This window comes from Colias croceus, chromosome W, assembly GCF_905220415.1.
Source record: "Colias croceus chromosome W, ilColCroc2.1".
In the NCBI taxonomy this organism is placed as follows: Eukaryota; Metazoa; Arthropoda; class Insecta; order Lepidoptera; family Pieridae; genus Colias; species Colias croceus.
In genome coordinates, this window is record NC_059567.1 from 1,849,758 (window position 1) to 1,869,890 (window position 20,133).

Consider the following 20,133-nt stretch of genomic DNA (forward strand, 5'->3'; position numbering starts at 1 on the left):
TAGAATAATTTGCAGTGATTTAACACTTAGAAAATTTACGAACATTTCTTCAAACACTTAGAATATTTTCTGGACTTAGTAAATTTTGCAGTGATCCGACACTTAGAAAATTTTGCAATAATTTTATGGACACTTAGAAAAATTTTGATGTCTGTGCTTGGGACTTAGAATTTTTCGAGTTCATGTCAAGGACTTAGAATTTTTCATCGAGTTTATGTCAAGGACTTAGAATTTTTTCGTCGAGTTTATTTTGAACTTAGAAATTTCTTATACTTTTGCTTGTCACACAGAAGATTGCATGTTAGACAAATATGGAAGCACATATGTCAATTCAATATGACCTTTTTGAGAAATTGAAGAAGGCGGAACTGAACTTCCGGAAGTCACCAAAGGAAAGAATTAAACCATCATATATTGAGACTCGTTTAGAGAATTTGGAAGACTTATGGAGAGAATTTAAAGCTGGTCATCGGAAGATTATTGCTTCAATATCTGCAGCGGAAAAGTCTAAGACTAAGTATTTCTCGGATGATTTATATGAAGAATTTGAGGAATTCTACACAACGTTTAAATGTGTCTTAAAAGATGCCTGTGCAACTGTACCTAAAAGCAATAATAATATTCCTAGTGTAACTAAAGAAGAAGTGAAACTTCCCACCATACAACTACAAACATTCAGTGGAAAGTATGAAGATTGGCAAGCGTTTCATGACATGCACATTTCTATTGTTCAGAATAATGCATCTTTGAGCAACGTTGAAAAGTTTCATTACTTGAAATCCAGTTTAACCGGAGAAGCTGCAACTTATTTGAATAATTATGCTACAACGGATCAAAATTATTTGGAAGCCTGGAAACAATTAGTGAAACGTTATGACAATAAGAAATATAATGTCAACACTGTTATGAAAAGGCTTTTTTCACAAAAGAAGATAACACATGAGATTTCAACAGGATTGAAGAGTTTAATTGATACTACATCATCTTGTTTAACGTCACTTTACAATATGAAAATTAAAACAGATAATTGGGATACATTTATTGTATATTTTGTTGTTACTCGGTTGGATGCGGAAACTCACAGATTATGGGAGAATCATGACAGCCAATTGAATCCAGAGGAATTGGCTACCTGGACACAACTTTTATCCTTCTTGGAGACAAGGTTTAGAACTTTGGAAAAGTTTGAAGCTGTAAAGCATACACCAAAGTCTCAGCAGGCTACTCCCGTCGTTAAACATAAATCTTTTCACAGTTCCATTCAACGTAAAGAATCTGTTGACAACATTTGTGCATTGTGCGAAGGGCCACATTTTATATACAGCTGTAAAAGCTTTCTCCAGCAGCCAGTAAATGCCCGTCAGAGCACAGTAGAAAATAAAAGATTGTGTTTCAATTGCCTCTCATCTACCCACACTGTTAAGAAATGCCGCCATTCAACCTGCTGTAAGAAATGTGGAAGGCGACATCATTCGCTGCTTCATCGCGAAAGGGATAATGCGCAAGAGAATCTTACGCATAATCAGCACTCACAGAACCAAGAGAGATCATCCCCATCAAACTCATCAACTGAGACGAAGATTTCAGCCCATTTTCGAAAGTGAACCCCGTTCCATTGTCAACTGAAATTCATGTCTCAGCCCATACAACTAGAGAAACTAGTCATGATGTGGTTCTCGCCACAGCCATAGTCAAAGCGTATTCTAGAAATGGTGTAAAACATATAGTGAGAGCGTTGCTTGATCAAGGCTCACAAGCATCGTTCATTTCTGAAAAGACTGTACAATTACTTGGACTTCCACGCATTCCCATAAATGGTTTGGTGTCAGGTCTTGGTGAGGGTTTAGCTAGGAGTAAATACATGGTTTCATTATTCATTGGTTTCATTATTTAAAAAAAAAATTCTGTAAATGATATTGTAGTTTACGTGACATCTTTTCCTACCACTTACATGACATACACATTACACACTCCACACATACGCCAATACACACACAATATATCTTTTTCATTCATTATGAATTCAAAATTTATTTTCAGTTTCAATCAAGGTTTCAATACCCGTGTTTTTTACTGTCAAAAACATGACTGATTTTAACTCTATTAATGACGACATCGAAAACATTTCTGTGTCTGAATCCCACATTTGTCAACCTGAGGACAGCATTTCTTATGTAAAAAATATTGCTACAGACTTTAAAATCTTACATGTCAATATACGAAGCATAAACTGCAATTTTACCCTTCTTCAAACTCTCTTGCATAGACTTGGATATCAACTGGATATCCTCGTTCTGTCAGAGTGCTGGTTAAGTAAAGCTCCATTTATTCCACATCTTCCAGGTTACGATTTCCATCAATCCAACTTTACTAACCAAAACGAGGGTGTAGTCACTTATGTTCGAGTTGGACTAAAATGCAAAGTAACATTACCTACGCTCAATGATGCAAACTGTGTTATTCTTGAATTTCCTGATTCTCTGGCTGTTGTCGCGTTATATCGATCGCCATCTTTCAAGAACCTTGAACCGTTCCTTTCTAGCTTAGAAAGCGTACTTCTTTCTATTAAGTTAAACAAGAGTGTTGTGGTTATAGGAGATCTCAATATCAATATAATCTCAAACAACACAAATTCTTCAACCGATGACTATCTTAATCTGTTAGCATCACATGCATTGCTACCTGCTCATCTTTTTCCAACACGTGAAGGCAATTGTCTTGATCATGTGATGCTTCGCACACTTTTCAAAGCCACTACGTTGGTACTCGATACGATGTTTACTGACCATAACCCCGTCCTATGTTTTATTCATACTAAAATTGCACAACCGAATGATAATGCTATTATAAATTCTCGTATTGACATTCCCTCAGTTGTTAATGCCCTTGAAAATACCGATTTTTCCTCTGTTCTAGTTTCCTCAGATCCAGAAGAGTCTGCATCCCAGTTAGTAAACATTCTATCCTCCACAATAAGCTCTCATAGACGTACTGTGCATGTCCCGTCTAGAAAACGTATTATAAAGCCTTGGATTACACCTGGTCTTCTGAAATGTATTCGCCATAGAGATAAACTGTACCGTAAACATAAGAAAAACCCAGAAGATAATCAGGACAAATTAATCTTCCAACGCTACAGAACCTTCTGTAATAAGCTCTTAAAGAGAACTAAACGGGAATACGAACATACCAAATTTCAGAAGATCAGGAATAATCCAAGGGCCGCGTGGAATGTTATCAAGGAGCTGTCAGGAATTAAAACAGGGGAGTCTTATGCAAGTAATTTACTGAATCGGTTCACCTGTAAAAAGTCATCTGTCAATGCCGTCAATAATTATTTTGCTAATGTGGGTAAAGATATGGCTTATAAAATTATTCACAGTACTCGGAGTGCTTCCTCAAATTATTGTAATACCCCTGAGGCTTTTCCACAAAACTCTTCTCAATCTTCTATAAATTCGATGGTACTACTGAGTATCGACAATGATGAAATCCATAAAATTATTTGCAATCTTAAAGACAAATGTGCTGTTGGCTGGGATGGGATACCCACGTCTGTCCTTAAATCGGCGCGGCATATACTCGTTCCTATTCTCTGTTACGTTTTTAACCTTTCCATCTCAAAAGGCATTTTTCCTACTGTATTTAAGAGAGCTGTTGTCCACCCGATCTTCAAGAGTGGAGATAGAGATGGTGTCTCTAATTACCGCCCAATATCTGTGCTTTCAGCTATTTCTAAAATCTTCGAAAAAGTGTTAAATAATAGGCTCCTTACTTTTCTTAACACCAATAATTTACTATCAAAAAATCAATTCGGTTTTAGACGTGGCCTATCCACGGAAGATGCTCTGTTGTCTTTGACCAATAGCATAATAAATAATTTTGAAGAACAAACGAAATCTGTTACTCTTTTTTTAGACCTCTCTAAAGCATTCGACACTGTCTCTATCTCTATTCTTATATCTAAATTGGAACGCTGTGGTATTCGTGGCTCTGTTCTGGATATTTTTGGTAGTTATCTTTCTGAACGTACGCAGTGTGTAGTTATTGATGATATTGTTAGTGAGCTTGAACCAGTTACTTTTGGCGTACCTCAGGGCAGCGTCTTAGGACCTACCCTGTTTCTAATTTACATAAATGATCTGTGTAATTTGTCTCTTAACAACTGTAAAATAATTTCTTATGCCGATGATACTGCTTTGATTGTCCATGCCCGAACTTGGGAGGAGGTTCGTAATGTTGCTGAAAATGCTCTAAAGATTGTTCAAGACTGGCTTCGACAAAACCTTCTCACGCTTAATATTGTTAAAAGTAAATACATAACTTTTGCCCCCAAACTTTCTTCCTTGCCTCCCTCAAGTTTCAACATATCCGCACATGACTGTCTCAAGAGCGTCCCTAGTGATCAATGCAATTGTATAAGTCTTGAAAGAGCCACTAGCTTGAGATATCTGGGCGTCACAATTGATCAAATGTTCTCGTGGAAGCAGCAGATCGATACTGTATGCTCTAAAATCAGAAAATTAACATTTGTGTTTAAACGCCTCAGAGGAGTCCTTGATATCTGTTACCTAAAAACTGTTTACTATGCATTGATTCAGTCTGTTACCTCTTACTGTATAACATCCTGGGGAGGCTGTGTCAAATCTTTGATGATAAGACTGGAACGAGCCCAACGGGCTGTCCTCAAAGCTCTCGTTAACAAACCTCTCCGCTATCCGACCAGCGAATTATATGCTCTCTGCCAAGTTCCCACCGTAAGACAATTGTTTATTCTCAAAGTTGTTCTGAGGAAGCACTCAGACACTGTGTATGACTTGGACTTTATAAATACTAGGCGCAGAAACGACAGAGTATGCGTTATTAAATATCGCAGAACAGCAATAGCTAGTCGCCACTATCTTTTCATAAGTTCGTTAATCTACAATAAAATTAATCAAGTCCTCAATATTTACCCACTCTGTCATTATAAGCTAAAAACCATACTCCTAAATTGGCTTCTATCCCTCTCGTATGATGAAACTGAACTAATTATTAAAACCACCATCTAAACTTCTACATTTCTCACTCAACCTCACAAACTCACATAATCTCACTCTCGCATACTCACACACATAACATTCACACACTCTCTCACAAACACATACCTGCACATTTTTGTCTTTTTAATTTTGTATAAGTAAATCGTCTTACTTACTTTTATCATTACTTTGTGTTTCTGTTTTGGATATATGAATGTTAAAATTTGATTAGTGGAACTACTAATGTTTGGAGGCGGGCGTTGGCACCTGTGCCGCAGCTTATTTAAGCTTTTATGGGTGCCATCGTGCATAAAGTTTTTGTAATGTGTTGTTGTGTTCCAAATAAACAATTTTGATTTGATTTTGATTTGATTGAATCGTATCACAACCCGTCTACCACAATCCAAGTAAATGCTCACGTTTTAAGTTCGTTGACTACTCATATTCCATCTCATAGATTGCATACGCCCAGTTGGCCAGATGTACATAATCTTACATTGGCTGACCCAAGTTATAATATTCCAGGTAAAATAGACGTTCTTTTAGGAGCGGATATTTACAGTGAAATCTTGCTTAATGGTGTGCTTAAAAATTCACAGGGTCTAGTAGCGCAAGAAACTACGTTAGGATGGATTTTATCAGGTAAGCTTCCACAAAGTTCAGAAAGATTAACAAATAGAAGTATCACTATGCATATTCAAGAAAGAAGCGACGAGCTTTTAAAGAAGTTTTTTGAAATGGAAGCAGAACCAGACAGTATAGAAAGAAAATTATCGCCAAGTGAAATCAAGTGTGAAGAGTTATATGACGCAACAACTACGAGAAATTCAGACGGAAGATTTGTAGTTAAGCTACCATTCACTAGTGACGATCCTCAATGCATGTATGGAAATTCAAAAGAAATAGCAGTAAGAAAATTGAAAGCGTTAGAAAGAAGACTTAAACAAAATTTAGAATTATACGAAGATTACCGAAAAGTTTTATGTGAATATTTGGAACTAAATCATATGATAGAAATTGAAGAGACAGATATCGATAACCCAAAGGCAGTTTATTTACCTCATCACGCTGTAGTAAGGAAGGAAAAGGACACTACTAAGGTGAGAGTCGTATTTAATGCATCATCGAAAGGTGTCAATGATGTATCTTTAAACGACGATCTGCACATAGGTCCTAAACTACAGCAAGATTTGAGACATCTGCTTATGAGGTGGAGAACTCATCGTGTATGTATCATAGGTGATTTGGTTAAGATGTATCGACAGATATTGGTTAAAGACGAAGATACCAACTTTCAAAGGATCGTGTGGAGAAATGACTCGAATCAACCAATTAAGCATTATAAATTATTGACCTTAACTTTTGGGACTGCTTGTGCTCCTTATTTAGCAGTTAAGACATTACAGACATTAGCAAAACAAGAGCAGCTCAGGTTCCCTACTGCATCGGAAATTACTCAGCGTGATTTTTATATCGACGACTTAATGACCGGGTGCGAAAATTTAGATGAAGCTTTACACATATACGACGAAATGAATAGTCTCATGAAGTCTGGTGGTTTTCAAATGCAAAAGTGGAGTAGTAATAACACCAACTTACTAAGTAAAATTGGTAAAGATAAAATGAGTGATGATTCCGTACGCATCAAATCAGATAATCAATTTAAAGTTCTCGGATTGTCTTGGAACAGAGAGACTGATAATTTCGAGTATACAATTAATTTACCAGATAGTCAACATTCTGTAACGAAGCGCCAAATATTATCTGATATAGCTCGATTATATGATCCGATAGGTTGGATAGCACCGGTAGTAGTTAAAGCAAAGATATTTATACAGAAGGTATGGAAAGCAGGATTAGATTGGGATGCAAATTTAACAGAAGACCTATTGATAGAATGGAATAATTTCAGGAAAGAGTTGAATGATCTGAAGAATATCGTCATTCCGCGCTGGCTTCATACAAGCAAAGATTGCGATATGGAACTACACGCATTTTCGGATGCTTCTAAAGCTTCATACGCAGCAGCAATTTATCTACGAGTTGTTAATAAACTTGACAAATCTGTGCATGTTACCTTAATCACAGCGAAGACTAAAGTTGCACCCATCGACAAAGAAATATCGATTCCACGATTAGAGCTCTGCGGTGCGACACTTGCAGCTAAACTCGTGTCTGAGGTCGCTCAAGTCATGGGTATAGTTAAAGAAAATACTTACGCTTGGACGGATTCAACTGTAGTCCTTGCATGGTTGAAAGGTCCTTCATCTCGTTGGGCTACATTTGTGAGCAATAGAGTATCAACAATACTTACCATTTTGGAATATAATCAGTGGGGACATGTACCTTCGGAATCGAATCCAGCGGACTGCGCCTCTCGTGGTCTTAAATCTACAGAATTAAAGAATTACTCACTTTGGTGGAAGGGTCCTGACTGGTTGTGTAATTCTACAATTGATATCGATCAACCGATTATACCAGATACAGAAGAAGAAAGAAATACTAAATCATTTTGTGTTCAACATCAGAAGGAAGAAGATTTTGAGTGGATTAGATTTTCGTCGTTGTTTAAAATGTTGAGAGTCATGGCATGGTGTCGTAGAATTTTTAATAGAGAAAAATCTAAATTACCGAAGTATTTAACATCTAATGAATTGAACGAGGCTTTATTTATGTGTATCAAACAAGTTCAACATCATGAATTTGCTGAAGATATAAAACATCTATCATCCAAAGGCTACGTTGTAAAGAAAAGCGTTCTTCACAAACTCACACCTTTTTTGGACGAAAAAGGCATTGTGCGAGTTGGTGGAAGAATCAAACAACATCCTATTATTATTCCCGGAAAAAGTCATTTGGCTACACTAATAATTTCGGATACTCATAGTCGTACTCTCCACGGAGGCCCTCAACTCATGCTAAATATTATAAGAGCAAAATATTGGATTCTACGAGCACGAGATCGTGTCAAAAAATTCTATAGAAGCTGTATCACATGTTTACGTCATTCTAAAGCTCAGAAAACGCAAATAATGGGTGAACTCCCAGATGTTCGATTAAACCCGAGCAAACCGTTTAGATCTACCGGAGTGGATTACGCTGGCCCTATATTAATGCGTTTCTCTCCAGGTCGTGGTTCCAAAGCCTACAAAGGGTACATTTGTATTTTTGTGTGCATGGTGACCCGAGCTATTCATTTGGAAGCAGTTTCTGATTTGAGTGCAAAAGGATTTATAGCTGCATTCCGAAGATTTACATCAAGGCGAGGTCACTGCCAGGATTTATATAGCGACAATGCTACCAATTTTGTAGGAGCGGACAAACTCTTGCAAAGCATGTTACGGGAGGCACGTAAAGAAAATCCCAATGAATTAGTGGATTTGTTGTCTTACGAATCTACGACGTGGCATTACATACCTCCATACTCGCCAAATTTTGGTGGATTGTGGGAGGCAGGGGTGCGATGCGTTAAAACACATTTACGTAAGGTGATAGGTGATAGTACGTTAACCTACGAAGAACTTACTACTGTACTTCACCAAATCGAAGCTTGCTTAAACTCACGTCCTATTACTTTACTTAATAATAATCCGGACGATCCCCTACCCCTGACACCAGGTCATTTTCTAGTCGGAGAACCGCTCATTAATATTCCCGATGAAATTCATCTTGTCCAAAACATATCTCATCTAGAAAGGTGGAAAACAGTACAGAAAATGGTTAATGAATTTTGGACAAGATGGTCCAAAGAATATTTAGTAACAATGGCCCATCGTCAAAAATGGACCACTAAAACTCCTGAACCAAACATAGGCGATATTGTTGTTTTAAGAGATGAACAGCTGCCGCCTTGTAAATGGGCATTAGGTAAAATTGTCGACAAACACCCGGGCCCAGATAAAATCACTCGTGTAGTAACTGTGAAATGTAAGAACGGTCTTTTTAAACGCGCTTTAAGTAAAGTTTGTGTATTGCCTAAATGATTATTTTTTTTTGTATCCAAGTCATTTCACGGTGGGCGGCAGATCTGTGCAGGTCTAATAAGTTTTTTTTGTTATTCATTATGTAATGTTGAGAAGTTTTTATTTTCGTTTTTATTATTTTTTACTTTGGTATTGTATAGAGTAATAGATATATATAGATATACTTAGATATACTTGTTAACAGAGTTACGAATTTATAAATGTAAATTTTTTTTGCCTGTAGCAGCAATACAAAAATATTTTCATTGCTTATTTTGTTTTGAGTATGTAGTTAGCTTGCTATGTAGTAGTGTTAAAGGTCGTAACTTCTTTTTTTGTATACTTTGTTCACTTATAAGTATTATTGTATTTATGTTGATTAAGAGGACAAGTCCTCGGTGGGCGGAATGTTTACTTAATCATAGGTTAAAGTTACAATGTTCGACCAACAGATGACGCTAGGTGTATTCACTCGCGTATTAACTCTCGCTATAGAAATGTTTTTAATTTTTGATAAGTATTTTTACTGGTGTATGAAATATAGTTTGGTTTTTTACAAGTTTTGTGAGTGTTTAATTCAGTGATCCCCTAGTGATTCAACACCGACCACATTCGTATTGAATCCAAATCTAAATTCAGCTTTTCTTCTGCAACTTGCGTCTCATGTGGGCGGAATGAAATATATAACTGTACGTCATCTGCATAAATGTGGTACCGACACGATTTTATTCGCGTCACTATGTCTGCACTGTACAGTATATATAAGAGGGGCCCCAAAATAGATCCTTGAGGCACTCCTCGTGTTACCGCTTTACATTCAGAGAGCATAGTTCTTCCATCCTCCTCTGCGACGGAAACAGTCTGAGTACGTGACGATAGGTAGCTATTAAACCACTTTACGGTCAATGAGCTTAAACCGTAATAAGTGAGTTTAGATAGCAGCAAAGGCACGTTAATGGTTTCAAATGCTCGCGTGTAGTCCAGTAATACCAGGAATGTACCTTTGCCCTCATCTTGAGCCGATAATATATCGTCTACAACGTCCGTTATGGCTGTTGCAGTACTTTTGTTTTTTCTAAAACCAGACTGACGATCTGGGAGGATATTATTGGTCTCTAAGAACTTCATTAACTGCTTATACACTATTTTTTCAATAACCTTGGAAAGGCAAGGCAGTATACTTATTGGCCGAAGGTCCTTCAGGACTTGTGGATTATTGATTTTCGGTACAGGACGAACGAGAGCACTTTTCCACAAACCAGGGAAGATGCCAGTGTTTAGAGATTCATTAATAATATGCGTTAGTATCGGTAAGGTAGAAGGTAAAGTGGATTTAAACATGTCTAAAGATATGTCATCAATTCCAATAGCTTGTGACTTTAGTTCCTTTAAAGTGCTAAACACCAATGACTCATTTACGTTCGTAAAATTGAAAATAGCATCACTGTGTCGATTAAATTCATAATATGTTAATATGGAAAGATGTAATTGGGCTTTACCAGGGACATTTAGAAAGTGGCTATTTAATATATTGGGATTATTGAGATGAGAAGGTAACAATGAATCCTTTTTAGAATTGATGGTAACATTGTCTTTTATGTGTTTCCACATGATCTTAGGTTTGTTTGAATTAGAATTAATGTATGAATTAAAGTAAACCTGTTTTTCACGATTTAAAGCTAAGCTGGTGAAATTTTTTAAATCCTTGTAATAATGTTTGTGTGCATCCTCCTTAGTGAGACGCGCTCTAATTCTAGCCTCATCGCGTAATTGGAACATTTTTTTAATGTTCTGTGTAATCCAGGGCGGCCGTTTCGTCTTGACGAAAATCCTTTTCTTAGGTGCAAATATATCATAAAGAGATATGATATATGAAGTCAGCATGTTAACCATTTCATCCACGTTATGAAAAGAGAACAGAAATGACCAATCGATATTATTCAGAGACTGATTAAAGTTATCTATATTAATGTTCGCTATAGGCCTGAAAGTGATAAATTTAGGTTTAGCTTTTTTCTTATAAATATTGAGTGTGCAGGAAACAAAAGCATGGCTGCTGAGTTCCTCTATGTGGTCTACCGCTAAATTACTCACTGGAACATTTGTGCATATTACCTCTAATAAAGTTTGGTTGAACCGTGTAAAATGTGTCGGCTGTGATACTTGTTGCGTTAAATTGACACTTTGAAGAAATTTTTTTAGTTTAATACAGTTTATATGGTCGTCGTCCAAGAGATTGATATTAAAATCCCCTACGAGAATAAGGCTGTCACACCACACAAAAGAACCAATAGAATCAGTAAGCGCATCTAGGAACAAATTAATATCCAGCCAGGGAGGGCGGTAAGCAGTACCGACCACGATGTTCTCGCCACCTAAGTTAATCTTAAGCCACATCTGTTCCACGCCATGCGCTAGCGGATGTGGTGTAACTCTCACCGACGTACCAATTTTAATATAAAAACCAACTCCCCCACCTCGAGAACGGAGAGTGAGCGGCCGAGGAACGTGGCGTAACCTGTAGCCCGGCACAACCGGAGCGCGCCCCTCCTCGCCATCCCTCAGCCAAGTCTCGTTGATAGCCATCACATCTACTTTATGGCGCTCCATTGCCACCAGAAACTCATCATGCCTCGTACCCAAAGAACCAGGATTCAGAAGACCAACTTTAAATTTATTTTTGTTGTTCATTGTTATTGCAAATGTATAAATATAAGAAACGCAAATAAATTAAATATAATCTATTATAATAAAACTTTAAAACGTATACACAAACTATAATACTAGAAGAGACAAGTAGAAGCATTAAAGAAGACATTATTAAGATATTTAATGAATTAAATATAAAAATAAAATGTAAAATACAAGGGACATAGTCTTTTAAACTCGAGAAACAATTGACACACCTCAATAAATCCGACTGCGTGGAGAATAAAATTATATAAATCGCATAGCAAAAAGACATCTAGATTTACATATTATTATAACAAATTTTGCGAAATTAAAAACAAATTGTCCCATAATCTTTTGAAAGTGAGTATTTAAGCGAAGCGGTATTTCGATCTCAAAATTAACTTTATGATGCTCCCTATACTCCCCTTTTTTACAATAATTTAATTCTAATATTAAAAGATAACATTTATTAAATAATATTGAGAAACTAAATCTATACATTGAACATAACACTAAACATGTAATATTTTTCATACAATGAGTGTTTAAAAATACAACTAGCCAATAGATGTTTAAATTGAACAATGGGAAAGTTTGGTAATAACACGTATAATATATTTTTGTAAGAAGAAATTCACGATATAATATTACGTATGTTAAATAAGGATGTATTAAAACATGGCTGGCCGTTACATGAATCATTAACGTAATAATCTTACAACGTTTGTACGATATACATCTAACGCTATGTATAATAATAACATAATGAAATATTACAAAAAGAACGCGTACAAGTGATAACTGCGTTAAAAACAACCGACTTCAAACTTGCACTTGCAAAATTTACAAATAGCTACAGACAAAAATGCTCATAAAATAAAAACTACTGGGCTTATCCGAATAAAATTTTTATGGGACCAATTCGACACCATCCCGCATCGAACAAAAAAAGAATCACGTAAATCGGTTCAGAAACCTCGGAGTAATCGGTGTACATACATAAAAAAAAAAAAAAAAATATATATACCGGCCGAATTGATAACCTCCTCCTTTTTTTTGAAGTCGGTTAACTGTCAAACTTAGTGATATTTTCATACTAGCTGTGCACCCGGGCTTTGTCGCCTTTCGTGTTTGAACACTTTCGGATATCGTAACTGTCACCTACTCAGCCTCAATGATTTCCAAGAAAAATGTGTTTTATTTTATTTTTATTAAATATTTTATAAATTATGTGTTGTTTTATTTAATCCTTTAGTAGAGTATTATATATCTATAAACAAATTAATCGCAATATGTGCTCGAGAACTGCTGAACCGATTTCGTTAATTATTTTTTTTATAATATTCCTTGAAGTACGAGGTTGTTTCTTATGAAGAGAAAACCAATACAAAATTGTGTACTACGAGTGAATCCGGGGCGGACCGCTAGTATTGTATATATTAGGATATCACTAGGTCAAGGTCAAGGTCAAGGTCAAGGTCAGATTCAATCGATTTTATCTCATCGATTTTAGATTAAAGTATATTTTTATATGTATATGGCTCAATACATAAAAATGAATCGCAAAATGTGTTGGTAAGCGCTTAATTCGAAAAATGCTGAACCGATTTCGTTAATTCTTTTTATAATATTTCTTGAACTACGATCAAGGTCAAGGTCAAGGTCAGATTCAATCGATTTTATCTCATCGATTTAAGATTGCAGTATATCTATACTAATATTATAAAGAGGAAAGGTTTGTCTGTATGTATGTATGTATGGTTTTCACGCATAAACTACTGAACCGATTACAATGAAATTTAGCACACGTATAGAGGGTAACTTGGATTAAGAAAAGAAAAAAAGAAAAGAAAAGAAACATTTATTTATCAAGGACAGCACAACACACACACATAAAACATAAAGAACCGTAAAAGATAAATAAGAAAGCACCACGACAAGAAAATAGCAACAATAACACTTAAATTAATAACATAAAAAAGCACGTAGAGAAAATAAAATTGATAATCAGTATTTTTTTTATTAAGGTGTGTCATACGACTCTGACAAAAAGGAGACAGCTCAGCATATGCTGCAACGTTCCGGAACATTGCCAGCGCTGTTTTTCAGTGCCCCCTTTATTATGAAGGCTTCGAGTTGGGACGAAAGGAGTAACCTAGGTTTACATATATACATAGATACACAAAAAATTAAATAAATGAGATATAATAAACTTATAGATAGGTACGATGATACAACGCGACTAACGATGAATATAAATACATAATAAATACATAAATAATAAATATTTCAGGGCAATTTTCACGTAAATTTAATTTAATTTACCACTAAAACTGGATTTGGTGTGCTAATAATATACTTTTAAATTTAGATTTAAAAGTATATAGTGTTCGTAGATTCCGTAACGGTGGAGGCAAGTTGTTCCAGCATTTAGTGGCGTTATATTTAAAGCTACCCTTAAAACAAGCGGAATGGTGTTTGGGTACGAGGAGTTTATTGGCAGCATCCCTGGTGTTGTATTTGGTGTTTTGTTCACTCCTCCAAATAAGTTTTTCGAACAGATAGTGAGGCGATTCTGTTTTGACAACACCAAAGAGAAGGGATGCAAAGTGCAATTGCCTGCGGTGCTCCATGTTTAGACATCGCGCATTATTAAGATGGGGCGTGATGTGATCCCTCGGTGGGACATTCCAGCAGAACCGTGCACATGCATTCTGCACTCGCTGGATTACACGTTTTGTACGACCTAATAACCGGTGTCCATACATCACATCCATATAATTGAACTTTGATAGAACTAGACTATCACATAATTTGAGTCTGAGACTGGGTTCAATATATTGTCTGATGCGATATAAAACCTTAAGTCTATAGAAACAATTAGCTGCTGTAGTGCTAATGTACTTCTCAAATCTCAGATTCTCATCAAAAATGATGCCCAGGTTTCTAACCTCCTCAACACGCTGTATGGGTACCCCGTCTATGCATAAAGATACAGATGGCAGCTTATTTTTTATTATTTTGACAGTAGAGGGGGTTCCGAGTATCATATATTTGGTCTTATTGGGGTTGAGAACAAGAGAGTTATTTTCCGACCACATTCGTATTGAATCCAAATCTAAATTCAGCTTTTCTTCTGCAACTTGCGTCTCATGTGGGCGGAATGAAATATATAACTGTACGTCATCTGCATAAATGTGGTACCGACACGATTTTATTCGCGTCACTATGTCTGCACTGTACAGTATATATAAGAGGGGCCCCAAAATAGATCCTTGAGGCACTCCTCGTGTTACCGCTTTACATTCAGAGAGCATAGTTCTTCCATCCTCCTCTGCGACGGAAACAGTCTGAGTACGTGACGATAGGTAGCTATTAAACCACTTTACGGTCAATGAGCTTAAACCGTAATAAGTGAGTTTAGATAGCAGCAAAGGCACGTTTATGGTTTCAAATGCTCGCGTGTAGTCCAGTAATACCAGGAATGTACCTTTGCCCTCATCTTGAGCCGATAATATATCGTCTACAACGTCCGTTATGGCTGTTGCAGTACTTTTGTTTTTTCTAAAACCAGACTGACGATCTGGGAGGATATTATTGGTCTCTAAGAACTTCATTAACTGCTTATACACTATTTTTTCAATAACCTTGGAAAGGCAAGGCAGTATACTTATTGGCCGAAGGTCCTTCAGGACTTGTGGATTATTGATTTTCGGTACAGGACGAACGAGAGCACTTTTCCACAAACCAGGGAAGATGCCAGTGTTTAGAGATTCATTAATAATATGCGTTAGTATCGGTAAGGTAGAAGGTAAAGTGGATTTAAACATGTCTAAAGATATGTCATCAATTCCAATAGCTTGTGACTTTAGTTCCTTTAAAGTGCTAAACACCAATGACTCATTTACGTTCGTAAAATTGAAAATAGCATCACTGTGTCGATTAAATTCATAATATGTTAATATGGAAAGATGTAATTGGGCTTTACCAGGGACATTTAGAAAGTGGCTATTTAATATATTGGGATTATTGAGATGAGAAGGTAACAATGAATCCTTTTTAGAATTGATGGTAACATTGTCTTTTATGTGTTTCCACATGATCTTAGGTTTGTTTGAATTAGAATTAATGTATGAATTAAAGTAAACCTGTTTTTCACGATTTAAAGCTAAGCTGGTGAAATTTTTTAAATCCTTGTAATAATGTTTGTGTGCATCCTCCTTAGTGAGACGCGCTCTAATTCTAGCCTCATCGCGTAATTGGAACATTTTTTTAATGTTCTGTGTAATCCAGGGCGGCCGTTTCGTCTTGACGAAAATCCTTTTCTTAGGTGCAAATATATCATAAAGAGATATGATATATGAAGTCAGCATGTTAACCATTTCATCCACGTTATGAAAAGAGAACAGAAATGACCAATCGATATTATTCAGAGACTGATTAAAGTTATCTATATTAATGTTCGCTATAGGCCTGAAAGTGATAAATTTAGGTTTAGCTTTTTTCTTATAAATATTGAGTGTGCAGGAAACAAAAGCATGGCTGCTGAGTTCCTCTATGTGGTCTACCGCTAAATTACTCACTGGAACATTTGTGCATATTACATCTAATAAAGTTTGGTTGAACCGTGTAAAATGTGTCGGCTGTGATACTTGTTGCGTTAAATTGACACTTTGAAGAAAATTTTTTAGTTTAATACAGTTTATATGGTCGTCGTCCAAGAGATTGATATTAAAATCCCCTACGAGAATAAGGCTGTCACACCACACAAAAGAACCAATAGAATCAGTAAGCGCATCTAGGAACAAATTAATATCCAGCCAGGGAGGGCGGTAAGCAGTACCGACCACGATGTTCTCGCCACCTAAGTTAATCTTAAGCCACATCTGTTCCACGCCATGCGCTAGCGGATGTGGTGTAACTCTCACCGACGTACCAATTTTAATATAAAAACCAACTCCCCCACCTCGAGAACGGAGAGTGAGCGGCCGAGGAACGTGGCGTAACCTGTAGCCCGGCACAACCGGAGCGCGCCCCTCCTCGCCATCCCTCAGCCAAGTCTCGTTGATAGCCATCACATCTACTTTATGGCGCTCCATTGCCACCAGAAACTCATCATGCCTCGTACCCAAAGAACCAGGATTCAGAAGACCAACTTTAAATTTATTTTTGTTGTTCATTGTTATTGCAAATGTATAAATATAAGAAACGCAAATAAATTAAATATAATCTATTATAATAAAACTTTAAAACGTATACACAAACTAAAATACTAGAAGAGACAAGTAGAAGCATTAAAGAAGACATTATTAAGATATTTAATGAATTAAATATAAAAATAAAATGTAAAATACAAGGGACATAGTCTTTTAAACTCGAGAAACAATTGACACACCTCAATAAATCCGACTGCGTGGAGAATAAAATTATATAAATCGCATAGCAAAGACATCTAGATTTACATATTATTATAACAAATTTTGCGAAATTAAAAACAAATTGTCCCATAATCTTTTGAAAGTGAGTATTTAAGCGAAGCGGTATTTCGATCTCAAAATTAACTTTATGATGCTCCCTATACTCCCCTTTTTTACAATAATTTAATTCTAATATTAAAAGATAACATTTATTAAATAATATTGAGAAACTAAATCTATACATTGAACATAACACTAAACATGTAATATTTTTCATACAATGAGTGTTTAAAAATACAACTAGCCAATAGATGTTTAAATTGAACAATGGGAAAGTTTGGTAATAACACGTATAATATATTTTTGTAAGAAGAAATTCACGATATAATATTACGTATGTTAAATAAGGATGTATTAAAAAACATGGCTGGCCGTTACATGAATCATTAACGTAATAATCTTACAACGTTTGTACGATATACATCTAACGCTATGTATAATAATAACATAATGAAATATTACAAAAAGAACGCGTACAAGTGATAACTGCGTTAAAAACAACCGACTTCAAACTTGCACTTGCAAAATTTACAAATACCTACAGACAAAAATGCTCATAAAATAAAAACTACTGGGCCTATCCGAATAAAATTTTTATGGGACCAATTCGACACCATCCCGCATCGAACAAAAAAAGAATCACGTAAATCGGTTCAGAAACCTCGGAGTAATCGGTGTACATACATAAAAAAAAAAAAAAAATATATACCGGCCGAATTGATAACCTCCTCCTTTTTTTTGAAGTCGGTTAACTGTCAAACTTAGTGATATTTTCATACTAGCTGTGCACCCGGGCTTTGTCGCCTTTCGTGTTTGAACACTTTCGGATATCGTAACTGTCACCTACTCAGCCTCAATGATTTCCAAGAAAAATGTGTTTTATTTTATTTTTATTAAATATTTTATAAATTATGTGTTGTTTTATTTAATCCTTTAGTAGAGTATTATATATCTATAAACAAATTAATCGCAATATGTGTTCGAGAACTGCTGAACCGATTTCGTTAATTATTTTTTTTATAATATTCCTTGAAGTACGAGGTTGTTTCTTATGAAGAGAAAACCAATACAAAATGTGTACTACGAGTGAATCCGGGGCGGACCGCTAGTATTGTATATATTAGGATATCACTAGGTCAAGGTCAAGGTCAAGGTCAAGGTCAGATTCAATCGATTTTATCTCATCGATTTTAGATTAAAGTATATTTTTATATGTATATGGCTCAATACATAAAAATGAATCGCAAAATGTGTTGGTAAGCGCTTAATTCGAAAAATGCTGAACCGATTTCGTTAATTATTTTTATAATATTTCTTGAACTACGATCAAGGTCAAGGTCAAGGTCAGATTCAATCGATTTTATCTCATCGATTTAAGATTGAAGTATATCTATACTAATATTATAAAGAGGAAAGGTTTGTCTGTATGTATGTATGTATGGTTTTCACGCATAAACTACTGAACCGATTACAATGAAATTTAGCACACGTATAGAGGGTAACTTGGATTAAGAAAAGAAAAAAAGAAAAGAAAAGAAACATTTATTTATCAAGGACAGCACAACACACACACATAAAACATAAAGAACCGTAAAAGATAAATAAGAAAGCACCACGACAAGAAAATAGCAACAATAACACTTAAATTAATAACATAAAAAAGCACGTAGAGAAAATAAAATTGATAATCAGTATTTTTTTTATTAAGGTGTGTCATACGACCCTGACAAAAAGGAGACAGCTCAGCATATGCTGCAACGTTCCGGAACATTGCCAGCGCTGTTTTTCAGTGCCCCCTTTATTATGAAGGCTTCGAGTTGGGACGAAAGGAGTAACCTAGGTTTACATATATACATAGATACACAAAAAATTAAATAAATGAGATATAATAAACTTATAGATAGGTACGATGATACAACGCGACTAACGATGAATATAAATACATAATAAATACATAAATAATAAATATTTCAGGGCAATTTTCACGTAAATTTAATTTAATTTACCACTAAAACTGGATTTGGTGTGCTAATAATATACTTTTAAATTTAGATTTAAAAGTATATAGTGTTCGTAGATTCCGTAACGGTGGAGGCAAGTTGTTCCAGCATTTAGTGGCGTTATATTTAAAGCTACCCTTAAAACAAGCGGAATGGTGTTTGGGTACGAGGAGTTTATTGGCAGCATCCCTGGTGTTGTATTTGGTGTTTTGTTCACTCCTCCAAATAAGTTTTTCGAACAGATAGTGAGGCGATTCTGTTTTGACAACACCAAAGAGAAGGGATGCAAAGTGCAATTGCCTGCGGTGCTCCATGTTTAGACATCGCGCATTATTAAGATGGGGCGTGATGTGATCCCTCGGTGGGACATTCCAGCAGAACCGTGCACATGCATTCTGCACTCGCTGGATTACACGTTTTGTACGACCTAATAACCGGTGTCCATACATCACATCCATATAATTGAACTTTGATAGAACTAGACTATCACATAATTTGAGTCTGAGACTGGGTTCAATATATTGTCTGATGCGATATAAAACCTTAAGTCTATAGAAACAATTAGCTGCTGTAGTGCTAATGTACTTCTCAAATCTCAGATTCTCATCAAAAATGATGCCCAGGTTTCTAACCTCCTCAACACGCTGTATGGGTACCCCGTCTATGCATAAAGATACAGATGGCAGCTTATTTTTTATTATTTTGACAGTAGAGGGGGTTCCGAGTATCATATATTTGGTCTTATTGGGGTTGAGAACAAGAGAGTTATTTTCCGACCACATTCGTATTGAATCCAAATCTAAATTCAGCTTTTCTTCTGCAACTTGCGTCTCATGTGGGCGGAATGAAATATATAACTGTACGTCATCTGCATAAATGTGGTACCGACACGATTTTATTCGCGTCACTATGTCTGCACTGTACAGTATATATAAGAGGGGCCCCAAAATAGATCCTTGAGGCACTCCTCGTGTTACCGCTTTACATTCAGAGAGCATAG

General features: G+C 35.9%; 2 protein-coding genes and 1 long non-coding RNA gene across 3 annotated transcripts; 2 read left to right on the top strand and 1 right to left on the bottom strand.

The window, feature by feature from the left end:
- The first annotated feature begins 311 nt into the window (after positions 1-311).
- Positions 312-1,604, top strand: LOC123704879. Its single transcript, XM_045653373.1, has one exon. It carries the CDS (start codon positions 312-314, stop codon positions 1,602-1,604), a length of 1,293 nt encoding a protein of 430 aa, XP_045509329.1.
- A 1,665-nt stretch (positions 1,605-3,269) lies between these two features.
- On the bottom strand, positions 3,270-5,377 carry LOC123704852. Its single transcript, XR_006753199.1, has 2 exons — positions 4,610-5,377; positions 3,270-4,509 (listed from the first exon to the last, which is right to left on the bottom strand). It is a non-coding gene; the product is annotated as an uncharacterized LOC123704852 (long non-coding RNA).
- A 333-nt stretch (positions 5,378-5,710) lies between these two features.
- On the top strand, positions 5,711-9,004 carry LOC123704880. Its single transcript, XM_045653374.1, has one exon. It carries the CDS (start codon positions 5,711-5,713, stop codon positions 9,002-9,004), a length of 3,294 nt encoding a protein of 1,097 aa, XP_045509330.1.
- The last annotated feature ends 11,129 nt before the right edge of the window (positions 9,005-20,133 follow it).

What these genes read in the sequence shown, in the direction of transcription:
- LOC123704879 (XM_045653373.1), top strand. Translation starts at nt 312, where the DNA reads ATGGAAGCACATATGTCAATTCAATATGACCTTTTTGAGAAATTGAAG.
- LOC123704880 (XM_045653374.1), top strand. Translation starts at nt 5,711, where the DNA reads ATGCATATTCAAGAAAGAAGCGACGAGCTTTTAAAGAAGTTTTTTGAA.